Source organism: Gekko japonicus, unplaced genomic scaffold (assembly GCF_001447785.1).
Source record: "Gekko japonicus isolate JY-2015 unplaced genomic scaffold, Gekko_japonicus_V1.1 scaffold1388, whole genome shotgun sequence".
Classification (NCBI taxonomy): Eukaryota; Metazoa; Chordata; class Lepidosauria; order Squamata; family Gekkonidae; genus Gekko; species Gekko japonicus.
In genome coordinates this window covers 188,593-202,493 of record NW_015164228.1, presented here as the reverse complement: position 1 = coordinate 202,493, position 13,901 = coordinate 188,593, and the positions used below count along the sequence as shown (strand labels likewise).

The 13,901-nt window shown below is 47.6% G+C and overlaps 1 protein-coding gene across 1 annotated transcript in view; it reads right to left on the bottom strand.

The window, feature by feature from the left end:
* Positions 1–13,901, bottom strand: part of ARHGAP33 (Rho GTPase activating protein 33) — a 60,686-nt gene that overhangs the window by 30,195 nt on the left and 16,590 nt on the right. The window contains exons 2-6 of the mRNA XM_015408578.1: positions 10,054–10,148; positions 7,605–7,689; positions 7,411–7,494; positions 3,892–4,029; positions 1,310–1,402 (exon numbers count right to left, since the gene is read on the bottom strand). Coding sequence (XP_015264064.1) covers positions 1,310–1,402; positions 3,892–4,029; positions 7,411–7,494; positions 7,605–7,689; positions 10,054–10,148 — 495 coding nt within the window. The remainder of the gene's footprint in view (positions 1–1,309; positions 1,403–3,891; positions 4,030–7,410; positions 7,495–7,604; positions 7,690–10,053; positions 10,149–13,901) is intronic.

The window sequence follows — 13,901 nt, the reverse complement described above, 5'->3', positions numbered from 1 at the left end:
ACCTTGTGAGTCAGTGGCTTAGAAGAGATCTGAACCTCTCCTTAAAAAAACCAAAAATGATGGGGGGAAAGAAGCTGTTGTAACTTTTTCCCTGCCTGTCATTTTCAGCTCAACCCCCCCCCCCGAGTTTTCACCCAGGGCAAGGGTGAAAGAGAAAGGGAAGACATCAGGACCCCCAAATATCTCTCGAGCAAAAAATGGTTCCCATTCCTGGAAAAATTTGGGGAGTTCACCTCTCATGGCATAGCAACATGAAAACATGAGTATTTGCCTCTTGTCTACATCCACTGATCTCTTCCCCCTGCTTGGGGCTCATTTCCCACCTGTTATAACACACTTATCATTTTGTTTACCAGTGAATAGATTTTGTTTGTATTATTTCCTTTTCCTCTTCTATTTAACTGCTATTGAACTTGAAACCTCCCCAACTTGATGTATGTATCTTTGTTCTCTACACTTTTGGTATAGTTACTTGTTTCATGTATTTTTTTTTCATTTTGATTTCTCAACCTTTTTTTTTTTTTAAACCCACCAAATATCTCTCAGGCCTTTGTCCCGCTAAGATACAGTCTGCCCCAGATTGCTTAAGTTAAAAAACTGCGGAGGGCAGAATGGCAGAATCAGGGAGGCCTGTGGCTCAGTGGTAAAGCATCCGCTTGGCACACAGGTGGCCTCGGATTCAATCTCCAGCATCTCCAGTTAAAAGGATCAGGTTGTGATGGGAAAGACCTCAGCCTGAGACCCTGGAGAGCCGCTGCCAGTCAGAGCAGACAATAATGACTAGGATAACAGTGGTCTGATTCAGTTTGTGGCAGCTTCATGTGTTTATTTCTTAGGGAGGGGCCGTGGCTCAGTGGCAGAGCATCTGCTTGGCATGCAGAAAGTCCCAAATTCAATCCCCGGCATCTCCAGTTAAAAGGACCAGGCAGTAGATTATGTGAAAGTCCTCTACCTTAGACCGTGGAGAGCTACTACCACTCTCTGAGTAGATAATACTGACCTTGATGGGACCGAGGCAGATTAATATAAGGCAGCTTCACATGTGTTGATGTGCAGAACATCTGTGCAACATGAGGCTTGGGCACTATCGTACAGTGGGTCTTCCATAGTTAATAACACGGGCATTAGAAACGGCAAGGTTTCTGGAAGCCCAGTCCTAGTGGTGACGTCAGATTTCCAGGAGATACAGGAACCCAGAGAGGGGAGTGGGAAGAGCCATGACAGATGAGTCATCCCAACTCAGGAGCCGGGATGTGCCAACAGGCTCCATCTGCAAAATCCACCATTCGAACTCATTCTGATTTCTCACCTCCATCCAGGTGAGGACTGGCCCGCAGTTGATGTTGCTATCCACAATGGCCGAGAGCTTTTCTAGGTACTGCGTAAGCATGGGCACCAGCAGCTGGTGGGGGAGAGAGGAAGAAAACATGGCGTCACTGGCCTGGCTGTCTCCCAGATTCAGAAACCAAGGGAGGCCGAGGTCAGCCACTTATGGTGAACAGCAGAGGTTTCCAGCCATTGACAAAGTGGGCTCCCTTCTCAAGACACTCATTGTTCAATCTATAAGAGTTCGGTCTACAGTACTCCTTGGCTTGAACCCTACGACTCCCTTCCACCACATCTTTCCCCCAGCAAAAAAAAGACAGGGGGACCATGGCTCAGTGGTAGAGCATCTGCTTGGCATACAGAAGGTCCCAGGTTCAATCCCCAGTATCTCCAAACATAACATTCAAATAGAAGGTGATGTGAAAGACCTCTGGAGAGTAGCTGACAGTCTCAGTAGACGATGCTGAGCTTGATGGATTGATTCAGTAGAAGGCAGTTTCACATGTTCATGTGACTTCTTCCAATAGAGAAATACTTTCTCCATTGGAAGCAGAAGTTCTTCTCTGTGAAAGGCTTAGCAGAAGGGTTTCATTAGGATCCAACTCAACAGAAGGGAGTCACAGGATCCAGCTCCTTGTCTTATGGGGAGATAGATCGAGATGGGTAGCCGTGTTAGTCAGTCTGTAGCAGCAGAAAAGAGCAAGAGTCCAGTAGCACCATAAAGACTAACAAAATGTGTGTCTTTTGTGGTAGAAGCTTCGGTGAGTCGCTGTTGTATCTGAAGAAGTGAGCGGTGACTCATGAAAAACTCATACCCTTCTGCAAATTTTGTTTGTCTTTAAGGTGCTACTGGATTCATGCTCTTTTCTGCGGCTTCATAGCAAAAGTCTATTGTGTAATTGTTCTCACCATTCCTAGGGCATGCTTTCACAAGCCACATTCAATGGCTACTCCAGAACCAATCAAAACACCTTTGAGGAGGGCATCAAGACAAGCGCTAGTGTCTCTGCACAAATGCCAACAATTTCTAGGAAGACCCTCTTTTTCCTTTGTGCGCAAGATGGAAAATAACGGGAAGCTCAACACCAGCCACGTTCTATGGCACGGTCACATGAGATTGGGCGAGATGTCCAGTCTCTGTGGGAAGCCCCTGTTCTGCTGCTGGTCAAGCTACAATCTTAAGGGTTGGATCCAGCAAACTTCTTTCACTTGATCGCACCCAATTTCCCTCCCTACGACAGCTGTCATCCCCACATGGCTTTTGTCAAAGCAGCTCCCCTGATTCTCCACACAGCCCTTTTCCTGTGGGCAATGAGGACCACGTGTTCCTTTATCATCTGCCAAGAAAGCTGGCTGCATTCAACCCTCTCTCTGTTTTGACTTTTGTATTCCCAAGAAAACCAGAGAATCCCCAAGCAAATATCATCTCCCCTGTATCTTTTCGTTCCTTTATCATCTGCCAAGAAAGCTGGCTGCATTCAACCCTCTCTCTGTTTTGCTTTCTGTATTCCCAAGAAAACTAGAGAATCCTCAAACAAATATCATCCCCCCTGTACCTTTTCGTTCCTTTATCATCTGTAAAGAAAGCTAGCTGCATTCCACCCTCTCTCTGTTTTGCCTTCTGTATTCCCAAGAAAACCAGAGAATTCTCAAACAAACATCATCTTCCCTGTATCTTTTTGCTGCATTCAACCCTCTCTCTGTTTTGCTTTCTGTATTCCCAAGAAAACTAGAGAATCCCCAAACAAATATCATCCCCCCTATACCTTTTCGTTCCTTTATCATCTGTAAAGAAAGCTAGCTGCATTCCACCCTCTCTCTGTTTTGCCTTCTGTATTCCCAAGAAAAACAGAGAATTCTCAAACAAACATCATCTTCCCTGTATCTTTTTGTTCTTTTATCAGCTGCAAAGACAGCTGGGCTGCATCCAACCCTCTCTCTGTTTTGCCTTCTGTATTCCCAAGAAAACCAGAGAATCCCCAAACAAACATCATATCCCCTGTATCTTTTCCCTAGCAGCACTCTGTACTTTTCCTTCCATAGCTGGCAAAGCAGCTTAGGAGGGCCAGTTTGGGTCAAAGTGCCTAAAAAGAAATAGCCAAGTACTTCTGCCTTTCCCCTCTAATTGCACTTGCAGGTCTCCCCGAGCCGTTTTGTTTTTTTAAAAATATGCCAGCAGACAGACCAAACCATCTCCAGGTGTCTCATCTCATTCGGCCCTGAGTTGTGCAAAACAAGGAGGGGAGCCGTACACCTGTGTTGCATCACTTCACTTCTCAATGCTTGCCCGTGCATGTCGAAAGCCAAATCGCACACAGGACAGCAACTCTGATGTGAGCCTGCAGCTCTCCGGTCATGAATGCAAAGAAGACCCAACTCCTGGCAAAAATGGGAGTTGCTTTTTGTGAGTTTTTGGAACCAGGCCCGGCATGATAAGAATCTTGGCAGGCAGACAAAAGACACCTTTGACTAAGGGCAAAATTGTGATTCAGGTGGTGGTGGGGGGTTGACTTGCAAGGAAATGTGCCCCCCTGCAAAGGCCTGACATGGTTCTAAGACACTCACCTCTGGGTTAGCCCGCATGTGGCTGAAGGGAGGCAGCTCAGGAAGCTGGGAGAAACGCCTGTCAAAGATGCAGCAGTGCAGGTGGGTGTCCAGAGTGCGGAATTCCTCATAGCTGCGATGCACCTGCCAGCTTTTCCCCTGTGGCAAGAAAGGCAGCATGAGAAACAAGGGAGAAGCAAAAGTCATGCTTGGCTGACCTGATTTGTGGTGAACGAACTTGCCCCATCCATCCCTGATCATCCCACCTTCTGCACAGGAGCACACGTGCATACAAAGCCTATGCAGGATCTGCACCCAGGGCACACAACAAGTCTTCGCAGGAGCACTTGAGAGCCGGCGTGATGTAGTGGTAAAGAGGGTCAGTCTCTAATCTGGAGAGCCGGGTTTGATTCCCCACTCCTCCATATGAAGCCTGCTGGGTGACCTTGGACCAGTCACAGTTCTCTCAGAACTCTCTCAGCCCCACCTGCCTCACAAAGTGACAGTTGTAGGGAGAGGGAGGGAAGGCAATTGTAAGCTGCTTTGAGACACATAAGGCCTACTGGGTGACCTTGGGCCAGTCACAGTTCTCTGAGAGCTCTCTCAGCCCCACCTGCCTCACAAAGTGACAGTTGTAGGGAGAGGGAGGGAAGGCAATTGTAAGCTGCTTTGAGACACATAAGGCCTATTGGGTGACCTTGGGCCAGTCACAGTTCTCTGAGAGCTCTCTCAGCCCCACCTGCCTCACAAGGTTCCTGTTATGGGGAGAGGAAGGGAAGGAGAGTGTAAGCCGCTTTGAGACACATGAGGCCTGCTGGGTGACCTTGGGCCAGTCACAGTTCTCTCAGAACTCTCTCAGCCCCATCTGCCTCACAAGGTGACTACTGTGGGGAGGGGAAGGGAAGGAGATTGTAAGCTGCTTTGAGACTCCTTAGAGTAGAGAAAAGCTGGGTATAAAAACCAACTCATCTTCTCTTCTTCACTTTTCAGATGTTACAGTTATAAGTACTGGGAACCTATCAACCAAATGTAAAGGGAACAAGCACTATCCACGATGCTGTCGATACGCATGGTCATCATTTCATGTCTGCATGCTTTACAGGATTCAGTGCAGTATAGGGTGGCCAAGTCTCTAGGGTAGGGCCTGGGAAGGGCTTCATCTGACCTGGAAGTGATGTCACTTCCGGATGAAGCTGTAGGAATCCTTGCAAATCTCAATGGTAAAAGCCATAGAAATTGGGAGGATTCCTAGAGTGTAACCCCAAAGCTGCATCACTTCCGAATCAAATACCATCCCTCCTCTTCTTCTCCTGCTGAGAACATCACCAGCGGCAGGAGTGTAAGCAGAGTGGTGGGGGATTACCCCCTGAAAGGGGGCATTTGGTAAGCCTAGTGTAGTATACTGTATACACACTGGATGCACACAGATGTATGCACACAGAAAATCCGTTTGTTGTTTTACTGGCTTGCAGGCTCTGAGTATCGTGCCAGAAGTCAGGCAAGGAAGAGTCAGGGGCTTAGCATCTATCATATTCGTTGCATTCCAGACCTAACAGCCTCTATTGGCTGGTTTTTATAGCCCCATGCCTAAGGTTCATGCTTGCAGACAGCTGCTCAGAAGTAATCCTGCAGCTACTCATCTTCGTTATCACTTTCTACGAAATGACCCCTGGTTATCAGCAAGCAACTGGCACCGGGCCAGGAGGTGTGCACTTTGCCGTCTTGTCTGTAGCTCTGTTCTCAGCCTCCATCTGCAGTGCTCTAAGGGTGTGGGCGATACTAGTGGACTGGGAATGGCCAACTGAGGTTCACCTGCTGAATCAGGGCTGGAGGGTGTCAATGGCTCTGCACCCACTGTTGGCTGTGAATCCTGACAAGCCTGCAGCTCATTTTCCTGCTGGTCAGCTTCTGTCAACTTGGAGCTGGCTACATGGGGCTCCTCTTCTCCTGAGGAATCCTTGCTATTGCTGAGCCCTGGCTGACCCACGACAATTGTTGTCTTTATACAAAGTGGCAGCCAGAAGTATCAGAGGCATTCCCCATTGTGCGTGCATTCCCCACTGGTATACTGCCAGAACAAACAGTAATAATGTCAGGAAAAGATCTATGTGCAGCTTACAAAAATGTGTATGCAGTGGGCAAAAGGCCTGATGAATGTATGCAGGTCACAAGGAGGGCAGCGGGTGTGATTCAAGCACATAATGTGATTCAAGCACATAATGACTGGCTGACCGTGGAAGAACAAGGCTAGAGTGGTAGACATTAAAAGCAGATGTTCCAGATTGCTGGAACTCCAGTTTTGTTTATTTTTTCAAAAGCCATTTGGATTTGCTATGTTTCTGTGATAGGGAATACCCCATCACTTAAGGTGAAAAAAGGAAATACTAAGAAGAAGAGATTGGATTTATGCCCTGCCCCTCACTTGGAGTCTCAGATCGGCTTACAAACTCCTTCCCCTTCCCCTCCCCACAACAGACACTCTGTGAGGTAGGTGGGGCTGAGAGAGCTCTGAGAGACCTGCACTTTCAAGAACAGCTCTGACAGAACTATGGCTTGCCCAAGGTCATCCATCAGTTGTATGTGGAAAAGTGGGTAATCAAACCTGGTTCTCCCAGATTAAAGTCTGCGCACTTAACCACTACACCAAACCAGCTCTTTTCTACTAGCAATGAATAACAGTATTTGTTCACTGAAATAGTAAGTAAACTCACAGTTAGAAACCAAAGTGCTTCCCTCGGTATCCTCAACAAGACATATTGGGCATATCTACACTATTATTTTGTATCAGTTTAACAACTGTTTAACAGTTTAACAGTTTAACAAATGTGCTGGTTCTCCCAGATTAAAGTCTGCGCACTTAACCACTACACCAAACCAGCTCTTTTCTACTAGCAATGAATAACAGTATTTGTTCACTGAAATAGTAAGTAAACTCACAGTTAGAAACCAAAGTGCTTCCCTCGGTATCCTCAACAAGACATATTGGGCATATCTACACTATAACATATATTATTTTGTATCAGTTTAACAACTGTGGGTTTCCTTGAGGAATCCTGAGAACTGTAGTTTAGTGAATAGCCTAAGGATTCCCTACCCGAGGTCCTATACATAATCCGTTCCAGAATTACAGATCCCAGAGTCTCCTGAGAAGAAGGAATGACCATTACATCGATCTCCCTGCCCATCAGAGCTGCTCAAAGCCTTTTGAGATCCCATATGGTGTAGGGTTTAGGGTTCAAATGCTGCTTGCTGACTGGCTGACCTTGGGCCAGTCACTATTTTTCAGATCAACCTACCCACGGTTGCTGTGAGGATAAAATGGAGGGAGAAAGGGAAACAACATCTACTGTCCTGAGCTCTTTGGGGAAAGGGCGCAATAAAACTAAAGTAAATATATGGCACCTTTAGGCTTTGGAGATTTGCAGAGTAATCACTCGGTTACCAGCTGTTAAATCAGTTAACAATTCTCTTCTGAAGCAGCCAAGCCAGTCAATTCAACCTGGTTCTGCCAACTAACATTTTTGGGTTTTTCTTCCTCACCTGGCAGGTGACTTGAATGGCAAAAAGCAGTTCCCCCTCTTCCAAGTTGCTGAGGTTCTCGTTCTGCTCGGGCGCAAACTGTAGCTGTAGGGAGACACAGAAGATAAAGATCCCACCCCTAGCCTGCCACAGGAACCCCGGTGTCCCAGCTATCTGTTCCTCGACTCCTTGGGCAGGGAGGGAAGGAGACGTACCTGGATGTGTCCAAAGTCCACTGCTTCATAGTGGAAATGGGCACATTCAGTCAGCTTGGGGAAGTGACCTCGCGTGATGGAAAGCCTATGGAGAAAGACAGGGGTACAGTCCAAGAAGTGGATGTTATTCTGAGGTGGGATGTTCTTCTGAGGCAGAATCCTGCCCAGAAGCCAAATGTTCAGGCAAAATATGGAACAGAAGGCCCCAAACCCTCACAAAACCAACAGCACCATCCTAAACAGGATTTATTTTCCCCTCCCCCACCTCCATTTTAACCCTGGGACTTGTTCTAGACCCACAAAAGGGCACTCAGTTCTCTCAGCCTGCTTAGGTCTCTCTCATACTCCCGTCGAAGCCTCTCACTGACAGTCACCTCACTCTTACCTAAAGCCTTCCCTCACACACGGCCTGCTGTTTTTCTGACTTGATATGGTGTTTGTGAGCCACTGTTTGCCCCCATGGGGAAACAGACACATAGCCCCTCAGTATACATACATTTCCTCAATGGGGTAGGTAGCAGCTGCCTAGGCCTTTCAGTTTGGGAAAGCCACACAGAGGGGAAGGCGTAAGCCTTTTCCTTCTTAGGGTTCCCAACTCTGGGTTGGGAAACTGCTGGAGATTTGGGGGTGCAACCTGGAGAGGGTGGACTGTGAGAAGGGGCAGGACCTCAGCAGGGTATAACGCCATAGAGTCCACCCTCCAAAGCAGTCACTTCCTTATCTCTGTTGACTGGAGATCAGCGGGGATTCTGGGAGGTCTCCACCCCTTGCCTGGAGGTTGGCTACTCTATTCCTCCCAGGTGTCACAGTCCTGGTCAGAAATGGGCTATCATGCAGGGCCTCTGAGAGGGGGGCCAGCATGGCGATTTGGCCTGGGCCTCGCATTCTTGGGGGCCTCAAATGTACACTTTTGATGTTAATGCTTAATTTGGTTATAGTGAAAAAGGTAAAGGTAAAGGTTCGCTTGCTCGAAAGCCAGTCGAATCCGACTCTAGGGTTTCGGTGCTCATCTCCGTTTCAAAGCCGAAGAGCCAGCGCTGTCCGAAGACGTTTCCGTGGTCATGTGGCCGGCATGACTAAACACCAAGGCGCACGGAACGCTGTTACCTTCCCACCGAAGTGGTACCTATTTATCTACTTGCAATTTCTTGCTTTCGAACTGCTAGGTTGGCAGGAGCTGGAACTAGAGATGGGAGCTCACTCCATCATGCGGCACCCGGGTCTCGAACTGCTGAACTACTGACCTCCCACAGCCTGCAGTTCAGCGTCTTAACCACTTGAGCCACCACAGCTCCTGGGATGGCTGCCATTTTACCTCCTGGTGGCTGGCCGGCCCTGTTATTCCAGGAGGGAAGGGTCCCAGGCATTGGTGGGAAAAATCCCGCCAAAACCGGGAGGTTGGGAAGGCTAGTATTTCTGTGTCTGTAACTATAACCAGACACAGAAAAACTAGCCTTCCCTACCTCCCGGTTTTGGCGGGATTTTTCCCACCAAAGCCTGGGACCCTCCCCTCCTGGAATAACAGGGCCGGCCAGCCACCAGGAGGTAAAATGGCAGCCATCATTTTGCATGTCCCTGCCCAGACGGCAGAACTGGCCAGTCTGGAGCCGGTGGTCTGGTTTCCACAGAGGTCTCTGCCAGAGTGGCTACAGTGAGGTGGCTGCAGCAGAAGCTGGAACAGCAGAGGGAGGAGGAGTGCGCAGGCCTTGCTATGCTTAACATAAGCTAAGACACTGCAATAAAACTAGAAGCTAGAAAATCACATGTTAAATAAAAATGGGAACGTTTATTACCAAGTGTTACACTGTTATTTTTCTTATTGTATTGAATGTAAACACTTAAAATAGAATACTACTAGTTTTGTATAACTGTTTTCGCACTTCTTGATTTTTTAATTTACTGGGAGGCCACTCAGAAATGGAAGTGGCCCGGGCCTCTCTTGACCTCTGTGAGGGCCTGCTGCCCACATGCACCTCAGAATTAAGTTCCCAGTGGGGGAACTCCCAGACCATGTCTGAAAATCGTCATGGCGGCCACAAGTGAATCAGCCCTCATCCTGGGGCCTAACAGGTGCTTACTGGCACTTCTGGGCAAGGGTGTCTAGACACGGTGGGGGCATGGACTTGCGCAAACTCACAGCCACATGAAATAGCAGGGAAGACCCCATCCCGGAACTACAAACACCCAAATATGGTTATAATCCCCACCCCCACCACCCGTACTATTAGGGTTGCCTGCTGACCAGAGAAAAATTGGCCCAGTCTGCTCTTCTACCTCTGAAATCGCTCACTAAAGTTTTCCCCAGCGTGGAGGAAAAACAGGATCACCTGCTAACCGTTGCTTATCAAGCACAAGTTAAAGACACGGCTGCAAGGGCTAGTTCAAAAGTTGGCAACCCTAAATGAGCACGATGGCCATATTTGGCTTTTGTCCTCTCCCCGGGTTTTACCTCTTGGTTGGCTTGCCCTTGACGTTGTTGGTTGCATTTCCCAAAGAGCGCACTTGTCCCTCTCCAGAGGTATCAATGTTGTCCGTGCTCCGGGCCTGTGCAGTCAAAACAAGCGAGGCATGAAGAATGCCATCATGCAGAGACTTAGCATGGTGCAGTGGTTACAGGGCTGGGTCTGGAAGTACTGGGTTCAAATCCACTACCCATCCACCCCCCGCTGTAGCCATTAAAACTCACTAGGTCACCTCAGGCCAGTCACACTGTCTCAGCCTAACCTACAAGTGTGTTGTGGGGACAAAAACAGGAAGAACCACTGTGTGTTCCGCCCAGAGCTCCTTGGTGGAAGAGTGGGATAAATATATACAGACAACCCCACTCAAGACAAAGTCCCAAACATGTGACAACATTTCTCTCCCCTCCCCTTGACCGTTGCCTGTATTGTTGGCTAGCAATCTCTCTGCAGCATGGCTTTGCAGCTAATTCTTGAGCCAGTGCCTCAAGCCAAAACCAAATCATTCTGCTTCAAGACAAGTCTGCTGCCCTCCTACATCCTTTGGTCTCTTTGTTGGTCTCTTTACCAGCAATATGTCATAGTGGTTTGACATACCCGTGTGTGTGTGTAAAGTGCCATCAAGTCATAGGCATCTTATGGCAACCCTCACTGGGTTTGCAAGGAAAAAGAGGAACAGAGGTGGTTTGCCACTGCCTGCCCCTGTATAGCAATCCTGGACTTCCGTGGTGGTCTCCCATCCCAGTACTAAACAGGGCCGACCCTACTTCGCTTCTACAATCTGACGAGATTAGGCGAGCCTGGAACATCCAGGTCAGGGCCTTCCACAGCCAGTATCTCAAGACTGCTAAAGATGCAAGCAATGACCTTCTGGCTGGATCCCTAGCTTTGAAAGGACATCTTCACACGCCAAAAACATACACAAAAGAGCTCTCTGACTTTTTCTTCCCTTGGTTGCTCTGCTATCCAGCTCCACTCTCCAGTTTCTCGGGAGACTTTTGAGATGCCATCCTACCCTTTCTACACTCTTTGTAAATCCCTTCCCAAATCTGTGATCACCCAACAGTTGGCTGGGATGTGGAATGGCACGGTCTAGAGCCCAACCTTGTCGGAACTTGGACGCTAAGGAGGGTCCGTACCAGTGTTCCCTCTAAGCTGAGTTAGTGTGAGCTAGCTCACAGCTTTTTAACCTCCGGCTCACACATTTTTGTCTTAGCTCAGGAAGGATGGCTCCAGAGCAAACTAATTTATGCAGCAGCCAAATCGCTCACTCACAACTTTAATGCCAGTAGCTCACAAAATAGAATTTTTGCTCACCAGACTCCACAGCTTAGAGGGAGCATTGGTCCGTACTTTGATTGGGAGACCACTCAGGAAGGCTCTGCAAAGGAAGGCAATGGCCAACCACCTCTGCTTCTCACTTGCCTTGAAAGCCCCTTGCTGGGGGTTGCCATAAGTCAGTTGTGACTTGATGGCACATGCATACATAACCAATCTTCCACTGTCTGAAAAAATCGACAAAAATATTTAACTGTACTAGGCTCTACGGTAACTCCTACAGAATGACACCAAATACCTCAAAATATACACGCTGGATCCAGCCAGCTTTCTTCACTCAACTTCACCTCATTCTCCCTCTTTCTATGGCCCCCGTCCCACTTGCCTTCTTATGCAGGTCCCATTTAGGGCTGCCAACTCCAGGTTGGGAAATTCCTGGAGATTTGGGGGTGTGGCTTGAGGAGGGCGGGATTTGGGGAAGAGAGGGATTTCAGTGTGGTATAATGACATACAGTCCACCCTCCAGGCCCGTAGCTACCGTGGGGCTTTTGGGGACTTCACCCCTTTCTTACAGGCACAGCCCCACAAGAACTTCTCCTGTAAATGCTTTTTTTCAATCACTTTAAAACATTTTTTTAAAGGTGTGAGCTCCTTTAAGCAGAGTGGGGTGCTGCAGTTGACTAATTCCTGCACTGAGCAAGGGGGTTGGAGTAGGTGACTTCTAGGGTCCCTTCTATGTGTCAAGAAACTGGTCTCCTTTAAGAGAGTTTTTCTGCCTCAATGTTAGCTTTCTTGACCGTAGAAGTCATCACGCCCACCTGCCAGCTTGTTATCAGAATTGTCGCTTAGGCAGGCAGAAGTGATTAACTTGCAGCAGTTGAGAACTGTCATCTAAAGTGGTTGTCAGCTTGCAATTTAGAGATCTAGCTTGTTAACAGCTTTCTTTTGGCTAAATGGTTAATAGGCTAAGGGTGACAGCTAGCATAAGAACACCTATGTAGAACAGACAGTTTGAGAAGACTCAAAGAGAGAAGATTTGCAGAAGCTTCTATGCTTTGATTTTTAAAGGCTTGATTCCGCAGTAGCCGAGTCATAATCCTCAGAATTCTGGCTTTTCTTTCTGCACTGAGAACTTCAGCCCCACCAGAAAAAATTTTTGCCCCACAAGCTACAAAATCCTCACTACAGGCCTGCCACCCTCCAAAGCAGCCCTTTATCTCCAGGGGAACTGATTTCTGCAGTCTGGAGATCAGTTATAATTCCAGGGGATCTACAGACCCTACCTGGAGTTTGGCAAGCATACCCATGATTCCCAGCACAGCCTTTTGGGTGGTCAAGGAGACCCCCTCCTCCCTTTCCCACCAGCTGACAAGCCAGTTGAATCCTGCCCATATTTCTAGATACTGCTTCAAGGCCTCAGAAGAAGAAGAAAAAACTTCTTGTGCCAGACAGCCCAAGCTTGAATTGCCAGAAAAGCCCAAACATGATCTAAGAGGATTGGCGCATGACTCAAAATAAAGCATCAGCTTACAGGGTTTTGACAACTGGTTTTTCAGTTGGAGGCTCCTGTTCTCTCGTTCCTTCTTCCCAGGTGCAACCTGATACCAGATCCACCCAGCCCCACTTTATCTACTAAAATCAGCCAGCGTTCTAATACAAGATGTTGACAAGAAAGCCTTAAGATCAAGGCCTGGAAACGTCTCCTTCTCTCACCTCCTCACCTGCTTTTTTTTTAACATCCAGTGTGATGAAGAGTTCTGGAGAACCTTAAAGTCTGAATGATGTTTGATTGGCTCTAATTCAAAGGGTTCTGTGGCTTTATTGGTCAGTTGGTTTTGCTCCTTTAAAATACCCCAGAGGGAGCTGGAACCACGACCAGCCAGTGCGATGATGGGTCTAGATATAACGGCTCGATCAAATGCTGACCTTTGGGGAAGCAATTGGCTTGCTGTTAGACAGGGTGGATTTTAGATATTCTGGGCCAATCCTGCATTTCTGTCTTGCTAACTGGGGATAGGCACAGACATGCAGATGAATCAGGGCCTGTTTTGTTTCCTCGCTTGCATTACAAGTCCGTCTTTACTTTCCCTTTGCAACCTGTTCAACAGGGACAGAAGCCAGCAAAGTGAATACTCGTTCGTTACGACTGATTGCCTTCCTGCTGCACACTTCAGGTGGGTTCTCTACCTTTTAAAAAATTTAAACATATGAGAATTCATTCAGTTACATGTACATTTATCTTCCCTCTCCTTTCGTGGTGGGTTTTTTTTTTTTTTGCAAAAATAATTTTTATTACAGTTTCATATTACATCCTCATATAGGGTGTATCACAGTGCATCACACGTTCTTTTCGGTTTTTAAGAAGCAGAATCAGTTTTTTAAAACTGAAAAACTACTTCAGAGGGAATAAAGCCTATTAGTGATCCTAGCCAAAGCCAATCAGCACTGCAGCCTATCGCTTCTGCTAAAACATGAGAAATGTGGGTTTCCCCTGCATTCAATTTGGTGAGAAGAATCTATGCTTGACTAGGCTTGGTAAGTGAACCCGGGGGGGGGGGTG